Source organism: Tarenaya hassleriana, unplaced genomic scaffold (assembly GCF_000463585.1).
Source record: "Tarenaya hassleriana unplaced genomic scaffold, ASM46358v1 Cleome16, whole genome shotgun sequence".
NCBI classification, from domain to species: Eukaryota; Viridiplantae; Streptophyta; class Magnoliopsida; order Brassicales; family Cleomaceae; genus Tarenaya; species Tarenaya hassleriana.
In genome coordinates this window covers 341,409-363,028 of record NW_010965019.1, presented here as the reverse complement: position 1 = coordinate 363,028, position 21,620 = coordinate 341,409, and the positions used below count along the sequence as shown (strand labels likewise).

The window sequence follows — 21,620 nt, the reverse complement described above, 5'->3', positions numbered from 1 at the left end:
TATCTAGTTAATTATAACCTGCCAAGTTTGGATTTGGATTCGAATATCCTAAAAAATTTGGGTAACGAGACTAATGACCATCCCTACTCGTAGTCCTATGTATGGACGAAGACGTTAATGAGTCGACAGACTATGTTGAGTAAGGTAAAACCCGGAGAAGAAATAGATTCCCATATTTCCAGGGTATTTTCAGTAATTCCATTTTATAAGAAAGGATATTCATGGCAATTGAACTTACCATTGGAGGGTATAGATTGAAAAGATCTAAAATAAAACACAATTTACAAATATCTTTAGCTTTTGACACCTTTTAATATATTTTATCTATTAATTATTACTATAGTCACATAATATATATATATTTAAATTTCCAAGGCATATTCATGGATGTGTGTGTGTATATATATATATATCATCTATTTAATGCAATTTAGACAGACAAAACGGTAATATCAACCATTCAAAATCTCAAATCATTGGTTTTCAAACCAATTGTAAGTAAGTTGAAAACAAAGAGTCAAAGTGGATGAATAGTGAAATGGTGAAGTAAATAATGATAAGAGATGATGGCAAAAACAACGGGTTAATTGATAATACATAATAATGACGTTAAGTAGGGGATACTTGAGTTTTTGGGTATTTGGCTTTAAATTTTAGGGCAAAAGTAAGTCGACATTGGAGATGGCAATACAACAAAACTCTTTTTTAACCATCTACCCATTCAGCCATCACAAATTAGATTCTCCTTTATTCAATCGATATTAAAATTTACCAAGGTTTTATCTCCTTATCTTTCCTTAATTTTATTTTTTTACGAAACTTTGCGGTTGCGATAGGTAAAATTATCCAAATTAATTATTAAGTTTGTAAATATGTTTATTTGTGATTTTAGTTTTTTATAAATTCGAACACATTTAGTATTTTGTTGTACCATAAAAAAATTATTACATTTATGCATTTAATTCTAATTTGACAATATTGTTATGATAATAAATTAGTATTTAACATGCATCTTAAAATAAATTAAACTGATAATTTACTAAAATTTCTAAAAATATAACTATTATTAATGTGTAGAAATATCACGAAGTTTTTTTTTGTGCGCTCTCTTCCATTGCATAAAATGCTAAAAGCTTATTTTGACAAATTGCAAATTTGTGCTTATTATTATCAGATTATTTTTTAAAAAACAATAACCAAAGACCTGGAATCGACTGAGATTTCAACAAAAAAGAAACTCTCTCGATCTGTCGCTTCCCTCCACCCTCGGCGGTGCCGACGACAGCCGCAGTAACGTCGCCGACGACCTTCGCTACTGCTGTCTCCGCTGTCTTTGATTTGGATTAGTCTGTTCTTTTGCTTTCTCTTGACTGGTTCGATTTCAAACCCAAAGTCCCGATCGGTCTGCTTTCTCGGTGGAATCTAGCATTTCGCCTTCTGATTACGGAATCTCTGCTCAACCCAGATCGAAATTGCTTTGGGTTTTGACGGAAGCTGATGAATCACTGAAACCCAGATCTTGACGTCGTTCCGTTGCGGCTGCAGATCGCCGGCGATTTTTTAGATTCCAGTGTCGTTGCCTTCTTCGGCGTACTCCGCCCGTTTCATCTCCCCCTCGCCAGACTCTGTAAGTGAAATCAGATTCCCGAGTCGTTACTTCTTTTTCTTATTCCTTCATTTTCCGGATCTTATTTCACGCTAGTGTATTAGATTCATGAGCATCTCCATGTTTATATTTAAATATGTATGCGCTCAGGTTTCGGTTATAGTTCCTTATGATGAATGTCGACCCAGATTACAGTGTTTGCCTGTTACTAAGATTTTTCTGAAAATCGATTCAGTTAGTATGAAGAAGAAAAAGAGAAGTAAAAAGAGCTGTTCTTTCCTGTGAAATCGAGCTGTCCATATATGCTCTGTTTTCTCTAACTTAAAACTTCGGTTCTCTAATTGTAACTAGGGATGTTTATCTGATCAGAGCTAGTTTGTGTTGGTGCCCGATGGAACTGCGTTGTCTCTGCTTTCATTGGTTATATGGTTTTCTTCTTGTATTATCAAATGGATATATGATTTGGTGGGGTACTGTTAGGTTCTCTAATTGTAATTAGGTTCTTGTATGATTCAAACGTGATGATTATGCCAGGTATCGGTACTATTATTATTGATTGAGTATATTTAGAGCATCATAGTTGTTGATTTTTCCGGAGAATGTGCTACATTTTTCTTCCGCTTCTTTTTCACTATTTGATTTAGGAATTGGGGCTAACTTGATGTCTTAGTGATACCAGATGGGTATGTGCTCACTGATGTTTCTGAATTAGGGTTTCTGAAGCTTTTATTTCTGTATTTCTATGTTAAAAACTCTTAACATTTCTTCCCGACAATGATCCATGCCCTTTTGTTTTGCAGATCCTCCATTTTGTGTGATTTTCCGGATCTCACAAGCCATGGACAAGTCCAGTGCTCTAGAATATATCAACCAGATGTTTCCGACAGGTGCTGTATTGAAAAGCGAATTCTGGTTTGTCTAGATGAAGGTTGAAACAGTTGCAGGAGCAATCTTAAGTTTATGTAGAATTAGAGAAAGCTTTGGGGTCTTTGGGTTTTGTTGTCTCTGCTACGAAATGTCTGTATTCGTTTTCCACTTAAATATCTCTGGAAGTTATGTTTTGAAATTAGGTATACGCGTGTTAATTTTTTCATATGATTGTTAGCATTTCTATTTAGATTATGAAAATCTATGAGATTGTAATAGTGTTGTAATGATGTTTGAAATTTTTGGAGCCTCTATACTTTAGTTTGGATTGTGAATCCTGCTTGTCTATCATCTCGTATAGCAAAAAAACTCTGGTCAATCATGCTCCAAAGTTTCAGTGGAGCAACTTATGGTTTCCGAAATGCTGATTAAATTGATTTTTGTTCTATCTTTTATTCACAATTGTTTTTAAATGGTGGCAATATTGCAGAAGCATCTCTCTCTGGTGTTGAGCCGCTTATGCAAAAGATTCATAGCGAGATTCGTCGTGTTGATGCCAGCATATTAGCTGCTGTTCGTCAACAGGTAAACTTCTAGATCTTATGAGAGATTACTTGAGTTTATAAAATTGGTTGCTTTAGAACTGTTTCGCATATGCAAAACTCGGCAAATGCTTGAGTTCTTGCTGTCAGCTCAAAAGACATTTGGTTACACATAATGTCTGTGGTGCTAGTCTACCATTTGTTCTGGAATTTTAGTGGCCGAATGACTCTGGAATCAATGTTTTGTTTTGGAAATAGAATTTGCTTCTTCAACTCTTTGTAAACCAAAAAAAAATAAAATAATAAGAACTTTTGTTATTGAGCTTCTTAATGAGTTTGGAGTTGTTGCTTCAGAGTAATTCGGGAACTAAAGCTAAGGAGGATCTTGCTGCTGCTACACATGCTGTGGAGGTAAGTTTCTTGCAGTCTGAAAAATCTCAAATGTAGCATATGCCTGCAGTCAAAATACTATTTCCTTCTTTTCCTGCTTATCAATCTTTTCTTTTCTTTTCAATCTTTCTAGGTACTTACAACAACAACAACAACATTGCCTTAATCCCAAGTTTTCTGGGTACTTAATTATTTTTTTTCTATCCAATTTAGGAACTCTCTTATAAGATTCAAGAGATAAAAGCCAAAGCTGAGCAAAGTGAAGCAATGGTGCAAGAGATATGCCGTGACATTAAGAAATTAGATTTTGCAAAGAAGAACATAACCACCACGATCACTGCCCTTCATCGGCTCACAATGTTAGGTTAGTGTGCATTTTTTTCACTGTTTGATGAGTTTTCCTCTACTTTGATCAATCATGGCTAGGATGGCCAGATTTGAAATATAGTGAATTGTAGCTGATTAGTATTAAATCTGGTTTAACAGACCTTACTTTGAACCAGTTTTTTCCCATGTTAAGAATGGACAGATAGACTTCTAGCTGAAGCTTTAAGCAGATTGCGTTCGTTTAGAGTTTTGTATGAATGACTTCTTTCTGCTTACATTAAAAATATTAGTGCTCATCTCTAACTTGATTGAATGATGCGACTATGAGGAACACATTTAAACTGTGAGCTCTGCATGGACAAGAGCTCCACAAGAAAGGTTATTGTTTGTCCTTACGCCAACTGGATCAGTTCTGTTATCTATCTGATCTTATAATGGTTCAGGTGGATTTTGAAGTTGGTTTATTAATATTATTGGTCGTAATTAAAAACTTATGTCAGAGATCTAGAATTCTAACGATGTTACCGGTTAATCGATTCAGGAATCTTTATATTGATTCTTCGTGTAATTAATGTTTTCGGTGAAGGTAATTTAAGTTAACAAACTACATTTTGTTCCATACTTTTATAATGTAACTATATCTTCCATGGCATGGCAGTCTCTGCTGTTGAACAACTTCAGGTGATGGCTTCGAAAAGGCAATACAAGGAGGCAGCTGCACAACTAGAGGTATTTTTTATTTTAACCAAGAATTAACATTATCGTGCTAGTCGGCCCAAGTTCAGTTCCAAACGGTTGCATTAATACTAGGTTCATTATGATTGCTTTAGATGCAGTTATGAGATCAGGCATTCTGAAATCACTAAGCGCTTTTTTACTGGCTAGTGGCCTAAGACCTCATTTTTAAGTGTTTGAGGATAAACTATCATTTACTGTTTCTGGAAGCATTCCCCTTAGGACATTCTTTGTTTGAGAATTTTTGGAAAACTGTCTACTGGGTATACATGTGAGAGAAATTGTGATTACTTCCCAGCATCTGTCTCTCCATATTTTTGTTGATATTCTGATATTCCCAAATTATTTGTACGCACAGCTTTGTACCATTAAATCTGATATTTTAACTAAAATTGTGCCATAATTTTTTATTTTATTTCAGGCTGTAAACCAATTATGTAACCATTTCGAAGCATACAGGGATATTCCTAAAATAACAGAGCTCAGAGAGAAGCTTAAGAATATAAAGCAAATTCTCAAGTCCCATGTGTATTCTGATTTCTCCAGGTAAAGTTTTTTCTGCCAAGTTATTATTTTTTTGTCCTGTTTTCATACTTTGTTTCTCCTTTTCTAGATGCCTTAAGATAGTTTTTCAAAAAGTCTAGCGCTGTGGTCTCAGTTTAGGTACTGGAAAAGAGACAGAAGAAATCAATTTGTTACAACAGTTGTCTGATTCTTGCTTGGTCGTTGATGCTTTGGAGCCATCTGTGAGGGAGGAATTGGTTAACAACTTTTGCAGCAGGGAGCTAACTTCATACGAACAAATTTTTGAAGGAGCTGGTATGTTTGAGATTAAGCTATGTCTCTGATTTTGAAAGTGTGATTTATGCTTTCCCAGATTCGGTTTCTGAAAAGTTCGTTTTGGGCAGAATTGGCTAAGTTAGATAAAACAGAGCGGAGATATGCTTGGATAAAACGCCGTATACGAACAAATGAAGAAATCTGGAAGATTTTTCCTGCTTCTTGGCATGTACCTTATCGTTTATGTATCCAGTTCTGCAAGAAAACTAGGTATGCTTTCCTAAGTTGCCGAGAAACATCTTTCCATCCTTATTCTTTTAGTTTCATGGTTTGTCAGATTATAGTTCTCAGATCCTTTGTCTTTTCTCTTATAATCCTCAAAATCTATGGGAAGTTGTTTCATAAAGCTTTTCCTCTTCCAAATTCTGTCTTGAAATATTTCCTACATTTGATTGGTAGTTCACTTGGCCGCACAAAATGAATATAAATTTCATCATTAGTTAATATTTAACAACTGTTCTTGCTATTCCCTCAATATTTCAGGAGGCAATTAGAATCTATACTCATCAACATGAAAGAGAAGCCAGACGTCGCGATATTACTGCTGGTGTGCCATATTCTCTATGGTCTTGTTATGCATGCCGCTCTTATATAAAATCTGGCACACTATTATCTGATCATTTTTTTCTTGATTGGTACTGTATTTGGCAAGTTCCTGTCTCTCAAAAATCCCTTGATCAAACCATCCTGTCGCCGTCCATCAAATTCTGTTTCTTATGTTCTTTATCATATTATCGCTAATTGCGTTGATATGGAATAGCTCGATGTTTCTTAAAATTATTTATGTTTTCAACTAGGCACTACAAAGGACCCTAGAATTTGAAGACGAGCTGGAAGAGAAATTCGGTGGTGGTGCTCCTACTCGAGATATTGGAAACGACATTGAAGAAATTGGTAAAGGCGAGAGCAATAGTCAGAATGTATCCGAAATCCGAAAGAAGTATGAAAAAAAGCTTGCTGCTAATCAAGAAACTGGGACAGATGTATGTTCTATGTTCTTAATGTATGTCAGAAAAAAGTTCTAGTAACTTAGCTTGCTTAAATTTTGTTCTGATGTATCATTCTATATTTGTGTGACAGGAAAAGATTGGCAACAAAGATTTATCTGTTCCTGGAGCCGGGGTATCTCTCCTATTTCTAGTTGTTTTTCCTTTCTGCTTTAACCTATTGTATGCACCACTGCTTCTTACTGAGCAGCACCAATATATTTTTTTTCATTCTGTGGTGAACAAGCATGAAAATCTTAAATCTCCTGAATTTATAAACATAATTAATGCATTTTAGTGAAGAGGGCTGAAATTTCCTGTATGCTATCTTCAATTTGGATGTTGCATACCTGACAAAATTATTTGACATGCAATTTTTTTGAGTTTTTGAGGCACCATGTTCATTCGTAAGATATATTTCTCACTAATGATTCCTCCTCGTAGTTCAACTTCCGGGGTATTATCTCTTCTTGCTTCGAACCTCATTTGACAATATATGTGGAATTGGAAGAGAAGACACTTATGGAGAATCTGGAGAAACTTGTTCAGGTATTTTCTTCTTTTGTATTTTAAGAAAAAGACGGCATTGTGCTGTGCTTCTTATTTTCTAAATTTTTCTGTTTGTTAGGAGGAAACATGGGAAATTGAGGAGGGAAGCCAAGATAATGTCTTATCTAGCAGCATGCAGGTCAGCACTTACATTTGGTTTTGTTTCTCTATCCAATTATTGTATATGCATGGGTGAAGTTAGAATTAGCATCTGAAGCTTCCAACAAAGCTGTTTTATATGCATTTCAGCATTTTCAGTCAAACATAATGCAAGATGCTTAAAGAAGGTTTATCTGAGAATTTTAACTTCATAATCAGCAGTTGACATTTTTATTTCATGTTTTATGTGATATATCCACTTCAAGTCATTCTACTTCCACCTTGTATTGTATATTTACATTTTATTTGCATTGATGAATTATTCACCATATCCCCTTTCCCCATTGGCAACTGTTGCTTGCTTTCAAGTTCATCTAAAAAAGAATTTTGTTGTTATTGATTTTTTTTCTCCAGTTCTTTAACTTTTCAAATTTAAGCTATCTTGAACAAAACCGAAATTTCTAAATATGACCCAGATAGAGAAAAGTCTGTAACACTAGGTTTACTTATGAAATTCTCTTTGGTCTGTGATGTAAGCCCAATCCCTCTTACTTCTCTACTGATGGCCAACAGTGTGCCATCTGAATCTTTCATCTATACGAGGGTTATATTTTATAAACATTTCTAGTAGGAAATCATGGATCACAGTTTTCAGAAATATACTGTATACCAAGATTGCATATGTTTGTGCATTTTGTACATTTTATTAGCTTTCTATTTCTTAGATATGCATACTTGGGTATCTGCTAGGACGGAAGTATTTTAAATATTCTATCGTTTCGTTATTTGCAGTTGTTTCTCATTATAAAGAGGAGCTTGAAGCGGTGCAGTGCTCTGACTAAGAACCAGACTTTATTTAATTTGTTTAAGGTTCCTTTATCTTACCTTCAATACTGACATTTCATTTAGATTGCAGATTTGAGCGGTGAAATGTATTGTCTAACTTTGTCTTAGAATGAACTTTCTCATTTACCGAACTAGGAATTATTAATAATGGAAACCTTGTATTCTCGCTTTTCAAATTGGCGATAAAACTGGATCTGGTGACTATGTAATTTGCATAGAGTCTTAGTTCTGCACTTTTGTTCTGCCTCTGTTTACAGGTGTTTCAACGTATTCTTAAAGCCTATGCAACAAAGCTCTTTTCTAAACTCCCAAAGGGTGGTACTGGCATTGTTGCTGCAGCAACAGGCATGGACGGGCAGATAAAGGTAGTGAACATTTTTACATGATTCCTTTCTACTTCTGCTTACAGATGTGCTTTTATCATTTATACTTCGAACTATGCAGATTTCAGAGAGAGATGAAAGGGTGATATGTTACATCGTTAATTCAGCCGAGTATTGCCACAAAACAGTGAGCTTGCTTCTGCCTATTTATCAGTTTTCTTACAGCTTTTAGTTTCTACCATCTCAATCAATCTTGCTTGTCTGCATTGCTGTTGTGGGGTCTGAACTTGCATTGGGTGATAAGGGATTGAAATATATAGTTCTCATGCCATTCTTAGTCGTCTTCAGAAATTTCAGTAATTTTTACAATGTTCTATGTATCAAGCTTCAAGAACTTGGCATGGAGCTGGCTAGCTTCTTAGTTCCCTGATTGTTCTGCAATGAAATATCCTTTTTCCTCCCCTTTAACTGTGGTTTTTGCCAAGTTATTTTAGTTTCCTAACATACTAACATTGTGTGATCGGCATATATAAATCTGAAGGCGTTGATCTTAGTCTGTTATGTAATGATTTTGTTTATATATATATACATATATACATATATATATATATATATATATATATGTTCTCCAAGTTTTTCTCTGCAAGAGAGTATTGTTCATTAATCGCCTGTCACTTAGACCGTTTTTACGTTACTCATTTGTTAACAAGTATAATAAAAGATGCGAGGATAACAGGATGATTCTAGTTAAGAATTTGTTAAACATAAGCAATTGACTTCCTAACTCCTACATTTATTGTTTCACAGTCTGGTGAACTGGCAGAAAGTGTCTCAAAAATCATTGATCCTCATTATGCAGAAGGCGTGGATATGTCAGAGGTTCAGGTGTGATAATATAATGCAACTCCTATTTTCCATATTCGATATTACTTTGAATTCTTCTTAAGCTCTTGATCTGCGGTGCAGGATGAGTTCTCGGCTGTCATAACAAAAGCATTGGTGACACTAGTTCTTGGATTGGAGACTAAATTCGACTCTGAAATGGCAGCAATGACACGTGTCCCATGGGGAACACTCGAAAGTGTGGGTGATCAGTCAGGGTAAGGTCTTAAATGGCATTTAATGCACCTCCAACGACTCAATCCTCACCCCATCCATACCCACAGGGCAGAATATTTGCTGCTCTAACAAAATGGTTTTGCATCCCCATGTAGGTATGTTAATGGAATAAATACAATCCTAAGCAGCAGCATTCCTATTCTAGGAAACCTTCTAACACCGGTCTACTTCCAGTTCTTCCTAGACAAGGTAATTGTAAAGTGATTATGATCACGATTTGCTAGTGTCATGATTTGTTGTGTTCATGATTAGGTTATTGCTGTTTATAAAAACTTCAGGACCCACGTTAATTGTATTTTACAGTATTAACACTCTACCATGTGATTGTAATTGTTTCAATGTACATTCTCTTCGTTTCCGAAATTGTTACTGTCCATTGCTAATCACCCAGGATTATGTTGTATTCCATGCAGACAACGATAGATAATGGCAATTGTTTTATTTTTATTGTTTTGTGCAGCTAGCATCATCCCTTGGTCCAAGGTTCTACGCTAATATTTTCAAATGTAAGCAAATATCGGAAACTGGAGCTCAGCAGGTCGGTTTTGTGCTCTGTATTCCTCGACGTTCATGTTTCCTTACAATGTTTCTCTTGGTTAACCATGACTTCCAGAAGCTTGTCCTTTATGTCCTCGTTCTACATGAAATTGGACGGTTTTATTCATACCTTTATCTTGTGTATCCAGTCCCTTTTTTGGATTCAATGCATCAGGGACTTGGATTTCATGATTATTGTTGGCATTCAGATCCTTATCTCTTTTGGCTTTTTTCTGCTGCAACCAATTAAATCTAGAACCAGTAGACTAAAAGGGGAAAGTTAATGCTAGGACCATCATGGTCATGCTTTCAAAATATTGTAGCTCCAGTGATCACCTATCATCTTGATGTGTCTACGAGGTTTTCTTTTCAGTTGTTCTTCTGTTGATCCCCTATCATCTTTTTCCGGGTTTGCAGATGTTGTTAGATACGCAAGCAATGAAGACAATTCTTCTAGAAATTCCGTCCCTTGCTCGACAGGTTAGATAATCTGTGCTGATGTATTTGTACCTCTGCTGGCTATCGTTTTTGCCTGGAAGTTCAATAGTTAAATAAAACTCGTTACGGTTCAAGACTTCAAGCGTGTTGTGCTTTCATATCATCACACTTCTTAACAATATTCTTGCAGACTTCAACCGCTGCAAGTTATTCCAAATTCGTTAGTCGTGAAATGAGCAAAGCTGAAGCACTTCTAAAGGTCTGTTTCACTCGAACTTCAGCCAGACAACCCTTTTCCCCTTTTCTTGGACGTCTTTTGGTTTTTCCCGAAAGCATGAACACTATTGTCGTTCACTGTAGGTCATTCTGTCCCCGGTTGATTCAGTGGCAGACACTTATCGTGCACTATTCCCTGAAGGAACACCAATGGAGTTTCAACGGATTTTGGAGCTTAAGGTACTCAGTCGATTTCCCTGCCACTTGCCAGTGTTTATTTAGCCAATTTCCTTGACATCGGTGTTCATCCCGTGTTATACACGCCTCCTGCAGTAGCATTCTATTTTTAGTCTCAGAAAATATAGACTGTTTATCCCAAATACCTAGCAGAAGATATATCTTCTAGGTGGTGTAGCATTTTCTTATAATTTTCGGGTATAGAACTTTACGGGCAACCGGTTCCTGAATCGTTCTGATATTTTCAGGGCCTTAAGAAAGCCGACCAGCAGAGTATACTAGACGACTTCAACAAGCATGGCCCGGGAATCGCAAAGCCATCGGTGGTGGTACCTCCTCCTCCACCCACAGCTCCAACAACGATCATTAACCCTGCAGCGGCCGTAGGGTTCATAGCGAACAGCGAGGACGTGCTGACCCGAGCCGCCGCTCTCGGCAGAGGAGCCGCAACCACCGGCTTTAAGAGGTTCCTTGCTCTAACTGAAGCCGCGAAAGACCGCAAAGATGGACCCTTCAGGAAACTCTTCAACGCATAGATTTTGTTTTTTGTTTTTTTGTTTCCAATGTCTCCTCATTTCAGTGTCGCAGGTCTAATCACAGACCAAACCTAAGTAGAGAAAGAAGAAACCTTTTTGACTGCTTGAAGATCTCGAGGAGTGATTCTCCATGCCCTTCTGAATTACATAAGTTACTTGAAACGTCATGAAGATGAGACCACTGTATTGTATGCAATCCATATTTGAGATGTTCTCTCTAAAGAATCCAATTGACAAATATTATATAAAAATAACAATTTTTATATGCTATTATTGAGACACGCTGTCGATTACTTAAATTATCAAATCTATCAATAAGATTCTTTAAATTCATAGTAAGGAGTCTAGTATTTACGTTCTAAGAAAAAATATACTATTAAAAAAAGAAATAAACTAATTGAAGTTATAAATACATTGAGATTTCAATATTTTAGGTTCGATTTATTGTATTCGTTTCACAATATTGAGCATGGTTTAACATGCTAGAATTAAAAAAATCTACAATTAAAAAAGAAATAAATTATAAATACATTGAGTTTCAACATTTTTTTTATTTCAGATTATTAAAACGTCTTATATGAAACCATTTGAGCATCATAAATGGAGATATGATCACCCATTAAAATTGACCGACTATAAGGTGAAAATTCTACCATAAGTACAACCAAAATACTTAAGAATTCAAATCAGTATTTTTATTTAACTTTCTAATATTAGGTTCAAAAACAGAAAAGATATGTATCATATTACTTCAATGCCTAAGCCCACCGAGCAACAAACACATTTCACTTCGAGATGATGGCTCTATTCTTCCTATTTTTTTGTTCCTTGCACAATGTACAAAAACCATAATGGGTCAAAAGCAATTATATCTTTGCAAACTATATGTTATGATTTCAAACCGCGAAAGAAAACTTCTCCAAAAGAAATGAACAAGTAGTAATTAGGCGAAATCCAAATTTCGGTAGTTTAACTAGTGAAATATGAGCGTTGTTCCGTTCAAGATTTGAGCGTTAGATTTGTTGTAATAAAATTAAGAAGTTCCAATCATTTCTAGATTGCAATATACAAACTCCGCTTGAATTATAAACATTTTTCACGTGGACCAACACTCCATAACAATGCCCTAACCCCTCCTGTATAACAAAGTTTAACATAGCTCATTTAACTTTTAGAATTTTTTTTATCTGGTTATTACCTTCATTCTTTTTTATAACAACTTCATGAGTTTCAATTGATATACAGTAATATCAATAAAATTTAAATTATCCTTTTATTGTTACTCTCTTTCCTCCTATATGATTTTACCAACCAACCTAATACATTCCTCTAAACCCGATTCACGGCAAAACTTCGAATCGGGTTTATAAGACGAAATTAAACTAGATGATTATTTTCCTCGCGTGATACTCACATGGAGCTATCGAGCCTCGGAATTAGCCATAACTTCAGTCCATTATCATCTGCCTGGTAAAAAATATCAGTTTTTCATGTACTCTCACCTCCGACCCAAGCATGCGGGTTACAAACCCTAGAACCTGTTCGGGATTCATAAACAAAAGCTAGAAGCTTTCTTCGTATAGAAACGACTAATATATAGACGTGTAATCCATACACGGGATTCGTGCTGAAGTTTCAAAGCTAAGAGAAACAGAAGAAACCATAAATATCTATGTACGTTCATTTCTGTGCTCCTCTTTTACCACATCCAAAGCTCGAAACTCCGTCATTAGCCTCTCGTACTCGCGGTTGGTCTTCCCAATCTCACTCCTCAGCTTAGATGCCTGTACGGATAACGTTCAAAACATGTCATGACAAGGAAGCTAATGGGGTTTGAGTGTTCAGAGAAGAATGTAATTATAAAAGAGGGAAGCATTTTACTACAGGAAAAGATAACAAGGGTGTTAAAATAGTACTCTCTCCAACAAGGGAAAAAGTCCCTTGTCGTCGATTCAAATCCCATAGAAATTAACCAGATGATCACACATCGTTCTTAACTTCTTTACTCTCGACTCATCCCCCGTCGACTAGAAATAGGAGAACGAAACTAACAAAAACAGAACCAGAAATTATCAGTCAAGAGCTAAAATCAACGCCCAATCGCCTGAAGACTAATTTAATCCAGAATCTCATGTATTCTCATCAATCCCCTATATACTTCCTGGTTTCCATCATATTATTTATTTCGTAGCTTATATTTTTAACTAAAGGTAAATCAAACACACAAAAAACTTTTATTTCTCAGTTATCAACTACTAAATACTTCCTGAGTACTAAATCAGAATAGTTAAAATTAAGTACCTTGAGTTCAAGTTTTTCGCTACGCTTCATGTGTTCCAAGCATCTGTAAAAAGAAGCATAAACAAATTCCAATGGGAAATCATAAATAAAAATTAGGGGAGCACGGTTAAATCGAGTTCAAGAAGCGACGATCTGCATAGTGAGATATAAATTCCCACTTGCACTTCTTAGCAAATTGAACCCAAAAAAAATTACTTACTTTGCCCGGAGCTTTTTGTTCTCTTCCATCAAGCCAACAGTTCCCGGATCTTTTGATTGCATTGCAGATGTATGACCAGACTTCAAAACATATGAAGAAACAAAGGTTACAGAAGCTACAATGGAGGGGGTCAATAACCCAATCTAAAAAGTGGAAACAACAAGCTTCAATCTCGTGAAACAAGTAAACACAATATAGCACGATAGTGCTTTGGTAACAAGAAAATAAAAAGAAACGAACGTCCACCCACCTCCAGAGAAATAATACAAACTAATGCGCGTGATGTGTCATCGAGAATTTGAGAAAATCGGAAAATTCAGATGATGTGTTATGCTGCTTCGTTCTTCTCGATTCACTACGTAACCAGAATCCCAAGCCACGTGAAATATTTTCACTCTTATGCTAAGCAAATTTACATATAGTCGGTTTTATATGTGGACACAAACTCACAGGCTAACACACACACACACATGAATGTGCACCAATCAGCTCTTCATCGATCCATCGAGAATCGCTCATAAAACACATATAACATAATCTTGGTGTTATTTTTCTTTCTAATCTACAAGGTCAACAATCCCAGAGTACCCTAGGCAAGGAATCACATAGAAAATATCGTGTTTTTATATAAAGCATTTTGCTATGACAAGCCAGGGCTTTTGCGCAAAGCATTGCAGAGCTATGTAGGTAAATGCTTCTCTAGAGGAAACGAAAGAAAATAGAGGAATTTTGTGCTACCTGCTCAGTAGGACTTTGTCGTGAAACAGATTGGACAGTATTTCCAGCCTGTCGTTTGGTCACTGCAGATTCTACCAAATCAGGAACTTGTTTCCTCTTTGCCAACAATACTAGAAAAATGCAACCAACAGACATGAGTAAGGCAGGGTTTTAAGAGTGATGGCACAACAAAACACATTTTAATATAATGTATAACTAATTGACTGTGCAATTACTTCTTTCCTCCGAATGGCAATGATATCCATAGGCATCCTTATAATTGACACTAAATTGTACATAAACTTTCTGGTCCAATGGGTATTTTCGGATCCAGCAAAAGGATCCACCTGCATCCCTCTACAGTAAATACTAAGCCACAAAAGAAATTCTCAAACAGGTCTGAACATCTAAAATGAACAATCTTCTCAGCCCACAGACAAAAATCCTCTACCTTCGAAGAAAGAATACCAATCTCTTTCTATGACAGCTATTAGCAGTCTTGCAACATGAAATCGGCAATCAAGAAAATAACATTTGTGTTCCTGTAAAATGTCGTATTTGTTGCAAAAGCTATTTTGTAGAAGTGCAACTTCAAATAATGGCAATAAATAGTTAGAATACTATGGAAGACGAAAATGATCAGGGGCAGTAAACAGTTCTATAAAACTGTTGTTACAATTTACAAAAAATAGCTTTTTAGCCACAACTATATTTACAGAGAAAAAAACTGTCAGAAAATTTTTAAACATTTATAAAGATTCCGCATGGGCCAGTTTCAAAACCTATAACCATGGTCTTAGCTGTGCAATCATCATTTTTTTTCCTAAAACGGGTGAACTCCTGGACAAACCCGAGGGATTAAGGTCTTGAAGCATCCTGTTGGTTCAGTCATGTCAATATTTACTATTCTAATCATGATCTGATCAAAGTCCAAACCATGATGACAACTTTGACAACTTAAATTTAGTAGCACAGATTGTCAAACAATCATCATACAAGGAACAGTGTAAGCAGCAAATTAAGTGTTTACCTGGTTCAACTGTAGCTCTAGAGAGAGATGTTGAGTTGCCTTTTGTAAAAGATTGGTGGAAACCTGGAGGAGCAGTTATTGTTTGTGTGCCGCCAACACCTACCGAAGTTTTATTTAGATGTGTGCTGCTATTCATCCCACTGTCAGACGGAATATCTTGAGATTTCCGGATATGGGGCTTCGCTTGATATCCAATCAACATGCAATGATAGTCCCTTTTAAGAATTTTCAACCACATAAAATGAATTAAGTAGTAAAATGTTACAAAAAATTTATCCAAGTCAATCCAAGCAATAAGAGAATATTTTGAGGCAATTTGGATAATCGATATTTGCTAATTGGTAAGGGGAAAGAGATATTTTGTAAGATCTTATACCAGTCCCAATGCATATATATACTTTCTCAGGGGAGAAGAAAAGGTATCCGCTAGAGCCAGTAAATATTGAAGGCTCAGATAATTACCAATATTCCCAAGTCATTTCCTTTAGACGGTTCTCAAGCTTCTGGAGAAGTGAAGTTTTCTCGAAATCCTGTTTATTATGAGTTGGCTCGATAAAATTAGCTTCTAAAACACCTGAAAATGATATGCAGATGTTACTTAAGATATAGCAAAACTTTTCTGAATACAGCGCTAAAACTTTACATGACCAACACAAAAATTATTTAGTTAGATTGACAATTCATGCAGCTTCTTACCAATCACTCCTCTACCACGGCTATTCGAGCAGTTAATGACGCGCCAAAATGGCTGAAAAGAGCAGAGAACCCAGACCAGGTCAGTGCAACATAAAGGACAAGAGAATCACCCAGATAAAGACAACCGACTTTTTATATCTACCAAAGGGAATAAATCTTTTCCCATAGAGGCATATACTGGAAACTTGCCTTAGGGATTTTTTTCCCCATCTTCTTTATAGATGTTTGACAGATATAACATAATATATATTTGTATGCTTCTAAACGCATAATGAATCCAGCAACACTGATGCTACATCATGAGGTATAATGTACAACCAAATACCAACTGAGGCAAACTGTAAACTACTCCAGCAGCTTCTGAGATCTAAATCGTAATTTATAAAGAACTAAGCACTGACAACATTTTTAAACCATTTAAAACTCACCATTATTAGACGGTTCTTATGATAAACACAAAAGCCATGAATATTTACTCGAGGGGCGTCTTTCAGAAATCCAATTGTCGTTACAACTGTCCCCTGCATTGAACCAAATATTCTAATTAAAATAAAGGAAAACACAAAAATAGTTCGCAAAGAAAATAAAGGAAACCGAAAGCTTCCAGAAATTCTCTGCACCTTTGCACATCCACCAGTTTGAGGTTTATACAAAATGTACTGCAGATACTTGAGATCATCAGCAATGTTGTGATGCTCAACAACTTTACCACGCAACACAACTGTGAAATTCTCAGGAAGCCGCAGGTATAGTATGGAGAGGTAAACCTGCACAGGCATTGCAGTGAGACCAATCCCCTTTCAGGTATATGTCAATATATAAATTTTGTGCACATGCAAAGAAAGTTGCAGATATGGTTGCTGATATAGAACTGGTTGTAGCCCACTTATCAATGTTTTTGTGCATCATGCATTTCCTATAAGTATTAGTACATATTCACATATATGGGCATACTCCTATATTACAGAATAGAATGACATGCAATTTCAGAACGCATGGGCATGAACATCAGCACAATATTGCTCCTGTATACATTATAGTAAAGAACAAGCTTACACGAAGCGAATAAGAGAACCGGTTTGCAATATGTTGTTCATTCGCAGTCTGAGCTTTTTTTAAGTTTCCATCAATGAGAATGTCCTGTGAATAAGGAATTAGGAATCAACTAAAATTTCAGTTACATGCTAATCTTGACAATAAAAGAATCTGAAAATAAAAGAAAATCAACCTCAGCATCTGAATCGAAATCTAATTCCAGTTTAGCATCGTTGTTGAACCAGAGATTATAGATAATTATCATTGTCCCATGAGGCCCAATGCTGTCAAACTGTTACAAAATCGCAAAGTTAGGAAACAAACAAATCCAGAATAGCAACTAGTAAATCTTAAATAAAATGTTTTAACATATGTAAATATGATGATACAAATCAAAAATAAAATTCAGAAATTTTACAATTTTGACGTTTGAGCAGAAACTTAACAACAAAGAAGAAGGAATCAAAAGAATATTGAGTTCATCCATCTCATCAACTTACGGACCTGTTCGATTTTTCTCGTATCATGTAGTAAGAGGGAAAAAATGCAAGCTCCGATGAGAAATTTCAACATAAAAAGAAATTTGGGAATGGAGGACTGGGGTTGAGACTATCAAAACTATACAAGTAATTAAATCCAAAAATAACCCCCAAAAAAGCATTTCACTATAGTAACCTAAACAATGGGAAAGACCATTAGTTCACATAAAACACAGGATAACTCAAAGATGCCAAGTATATACTAAAAAAACCCAGATTGCAAGAAAACAGCTTGAATCACATGGGTACAAAAGGCAGGAAAACAGATGTTTTTGGCTTACTTGCTTCAAAAGTTCTGCTTCCGTAGAAAATGGAGACCATTCTAGTAGAATGTCAAGATTTGGTACAAAGTGGTCCATATCTTGCAACACCTCAAATCTGCCTGTTGTCTTATTAAACTCGTAATCCAACTGAATTGTCAAACAGGTTACAGAATAAGGTGAATAAGGGGGAGATACCAAAAATGTTGGAATGAGAGAGAGATAGACTCACAATGGGAACAACTATTCTATCGTGGCCAGTTCGTGTCAGATATGTATAAGAAAGGAGTCCAATGCTTTGTGTCCACGTTCTAGTCAGAAAGAAAATCAAAGCAATCAACATCTCTCTAATTCAGAGAACTGACTATGGCTGAAATGATTAACAAAAGGAACCAAGACAATAACAAAAATAGATCATATATTCGGTTCAGTATTCCTTCAAGCCAACAAATACTACTAGAGTAGCTTCGTTTCAGATCATAAAACATGTAACAATGATGACGCAAATCACTGCTAACTCACTCATTCTTTAAATGGCGGCTGAAGACAATGACATCTGCCCCAAGTCTCATTGTGCTTGTCTTGAAACCATTTCCATCTGAAGAATCACAATTCAAGATACGAGTAACAAAGCAAGGAACCATACACGTGTTAAGAAAATAAAAAATGATTTATACATCTTCCTATAGCTGATTCTGATTTCTTTTCTGAGAATCCAAAACCCATGCAATGTCGTATTGCTTGAGGATCCATCCCACCTCCATCATCTTGCAAACATTTAAGCAAAGATGACTACATAAGTCCTTTTCTTCCATCCCACATTAAAGAGGTCAAGGAATTACAGGACAAAAATAAAAATAAAAATTGTTGAGCATCGATACCATGTATTAGCAATGCTGCCATACCATCCCTTGGATTTTTGGTTTTATCTACAATGACAAAAGTGGCCCCATTTTGGATCTATAGGGAAATAAGAATCCGAGCATAATCCGTTATAAAAAGTTATCATTCAGAATTTTAACACGAACTATTAAAATTTAGGATATATTTCAACTTGAATGAAACAAATGACAGACTTGAGATGGAGAATGAAACATGTTTGACCCAGACTGCAGAAAATTTTAAAGTTTCCAATAAAATGTTAGGCTTGCAGAAAACAATTCGCAGCAATGAACAAACACCGACTCCACATTATAGCAATAAACACAATTATGAAAAAAGAAGAAAATGAAAGAACAAGTCAAAAGGAGAAAGTATGAATCACCTCATCAACAGCATTGTCAAGCAGTTCGGCAATGGCTGCACATACAAAACCCGATCACCTTATTAAATCACTTGAACAATTTTGATTGGCCACAGAAGAAAGAGGAAAAAGGGCTCAAGAAACTATAGTTGTTCAGGCTTACCACCAAAAGCCCATTTATGTGAAGTAGCATTTGAGTGAAGAAACATCGGATGGACATGAAGATAATTTTTTCCATCTGTAATATATTTGTCCAGACATATAATAAGCAAGCAAATAATGTCACTGACATGTTTTACAAACTCATAAACCCAAGCATGGGAAGAGCAGAAATATACGAAAAATAAGGCATTTCGAGTCAAAATTCTCATAGGCATGGAAAAATAATGAATTCAAGCGTAGGACCTCTAGAACCCATTCCAATACAATAGTATCAAAGTGTATAAAAAACAGATAATTCCAAGTAAGAAGTATGAATACACACACTAAATGATAACTTATCATACCAGACCTGAATGATGAGCACGAGCCTCTGGACCAAATCCATCATCATACTTTCCTGCTTTCCAGAATTGACGACAAATTGGGGCTGGACATATAACCAATTCAGAAGTAACACCCAGATCGTCGACAGGTGATTGAACCTGTTCTACTGCACTACTGCTGCTACTTTGACCAGTGCTTTGAACTATTGAACTTCTATTTTCTCCTGAATCTTGGCTTTGTAGACACCGTCCCGAATTATGCACACCATTACCATGAGAGTTTTGTTGATTCACATCGGTTCCAAGAGCGCCAGGCTCGGGTTTAATAGCCACAACGCCATGGGAAAGGTTTGTATTACTTTCGTAACTCATCTTGTTATTAACTGGGAAGAAATAGCAAACGATGATTACTGATAAAGACTTTGAACAAACAAATGATACACAGGCCCAAGCCAGCATTGGAATGAATTTACGGGTTTCACAATCACAGAATTTCAATTCCTGAACTACGCATTTCAAGAATTTCTAAAAAAGGAGAGCTGAAGAAAAAGCGCGGTACGAAACTACCAGAAGAATTCAGGACATTAAATGAATGATCGTAGCATTCCAGGTTTTGTAGAACCAGTTCAACCCTCGTGACTGAAGTGAGAAACGTGCCCTTCCACAGAAAAAGGTGTCGTTTAAGCAATGTTAGGGAACAAATCACCGACTCATAGACACGAATTTCTCTAAGAAAAACAGAATATACCTGACAATTATACTCATTGCACTGTACACGATGGCTGCATGCAAGGCAATTGTAATGGTGGATTTTGGTTAGAACTCAGGCTTCGACCGGATAGATGGTGGAGAAACTGATGGCGAATGCCAACGGTGGAGACAGCAGCGAATGCGGCGACTCCTCTGACAGGGAGAACCTTGGCAAGAGCGACGGTGAAGAGAAAGAGGAACCAGAAGCGATGGCGGAGAACCCCGAGGGCCAAGAGAGGGAGAGGGAGAGGAGGTGTAGTTGAAGTCTCTCAATCATGGCCCATTGGACAACTTGTAGTGGAAGCCGAAAGCCTCTGAAAATTTTTGAAATTGTGTTTCTTCGAGGAAGAAAAAAAAACAAATAGCAAAAACCGATGAGTTTTGCTTTGGTTATTTGAAAACCGAACCAACCCCGAATAATTTATATCCGAACTGAATTGGATCGCTTAAAATTAAATCAACGTTTGTTATTAATTTTGAAAATACGAAATAATCGGATTCGAATTAACCGTAAACCGAATAAATCAATTCAAAATTAATAGAATGAATAAACCGAATATAACCATTTGTTTACCCATGTATCACTAATTAATAAACAATATTAGATCTAATATAAAGAGATTGTTTTATAATTATGGTATATAACTAAAGTGAAATTTTTAGCCAACAATGTTCCAAAATTTATTTCATTTATTATTATAATTTGGAATTCTAAAAACAGTTATGAATGGATGTTTAGTGATCTTTAAATCTCTGACACAATGATGTTGTTATTTTTCGGTACTTTGCATATACTCATGTCACTTTTGTCCATGATCTCTCTAATAAGATGATATAGTTTAAATATGTGTTTGGTTCTATCATGATGCATCAGTTCCTTATCATGTGTATGTTATTGTCACAATACAATATTTATTGGATCAACAATGGTGGAAACGACTATAAAGTCGCTAACGAACTTTATAATCTATACAACCTCCATATTAGAGTTTGATGACATTATATACTCAACTTCAAATGTAGAATCAACAATTATTACTTGGTTAGGACTATTCTAGCTAATGGCGACCCCATTCATCATGAATAAGTAACGCCGACTACGATCGATAGTCATTTTCTATTGGACTGTAAACTAGCACCAGAATAACCAATTTATAACATGATGGTTTTTC

General features: G+C 35.9%; 2 protein-coding genes across 8 annotated transcripts; one reads left to right on the top strand and one right to left on the bottom strand.

Annotated features, from left to right (window-relative positions):
* Window positions 1-1,188: 1,188 nt before the first annotated feature.
* LOC104809239 (vacuolar protein sorting-associated protein 53 A) lies at window positions 1,189-11,406 on the top strand. 2 transcript variants are annotated; one of them, XM_019202110.1, is made up of 26 exons: window positions 1,189-1,373; window positions 1,466-1,627; window positions 2,407-2,493; window positions 2,964-3,058; window positions 3,370-3,426; window positions 3,619-3,769; window positions 4,391-4,461; window positions 4,889-5,013; window positions 5,126-5,286; window positions 5,376-5,517; window positions 5,791-5,854; window positions 6,105-6,290; window positions 6,388-6,429; window positions 6,738-6,842; window positions 6,922-6,981; window positions 7,734-7,811; window positions 8,045-8,152; window positions 8,232-8,297; window positions 8,918-8,995; window positions 9,077-9,210; window positions 9,325-9,418; window positions 9,690-9,767; window positions 10,184-10,246; window positions 10,395-10,463; window positions 10,565-10,660; window positions 10,906-11,406. In XM_019202110.1, the coding sequence occupies exons 3-26, from the start codon at window positions 2,445-2,447 to the stop codon at window positions 11,191-11,193; spliced, it is 2,460 nt and encodes an 819-aa protein (XP_019057655.1). In that variant the 5' UTR covers window positions 1,189-1,373; window positions 1,466-1,627; window positions 2,407-2,444; the 3' UTR covers window positions 11,194-11,406. The 2 variants fall into 2 exon arrangements, with proteins under 2 accessions (XP_019057655.1, XP_010533445.1); XM_010535143.2 differs by having other exon boundaries at window positions 1,189-1,627.
* Window positions 11,407-12,661: 1,255 nt separating this feature from the next.
* Window positions 12,662-20,729, bottom strand: LOC104809238 (protein MICRORCHIDIA 6-like). Of its 6 annotated transcripts, none has more exons than XM_010535140.1 (21): window positions 20,447-20,729; window positions 20,266-20,356; window positions 19,725-20,081; window positions 19,377-19,451; window positions 19,235-19,269; window positions 18,852-18,930; window positions 18,648-18,737; window positions 18,493-18,568; window positions 18,203-18,281; window positions 17,992-18,120; window positions 17,365-17,463; window positions 17,193-17,276; window positions 16,757-16,903; window positions 16,565-16,657; window positions 16,137-16,188; window positions 15,903-16,014; window positions 15,441-15,655; window positions 14,432-14,541; window positions 13,694-13,773; window positions 13,495-13,537; window positions 12,662-12,977 (listed from the first exon to the last, which is right to left on the bottom strand). In XM_010535140.1, the coding sequence occupies exons 3-21, from the start codon at window positions 20,068-20,070 to the stop codon at window positions 12,864-12,866; spliced, it is 2,058 nt and encodes a 685-aa protein (XP_010533442.1). In that variant the 5' UTR covers window positions 20,071-20,081; window positions 20,266-20,356; window positions 20,447-20,729; the 3' UTR covers window positions 12,662-12,863. The 6 variants fall into 6 exon arrangements, with proteins under 6 accessions (XP_010533442.1, XP_010533443.1, XP_019057615.1 ...); XM_010535141.1 differs by having other exon boundaries at window positions 20,266-20,337; XM_019202070.1 differs by having other exon boundaries at window positions 19,725-20,356.
* Between the last annotated feature and the right edge of the window lie 891 nt (window positions 20,730-21,620).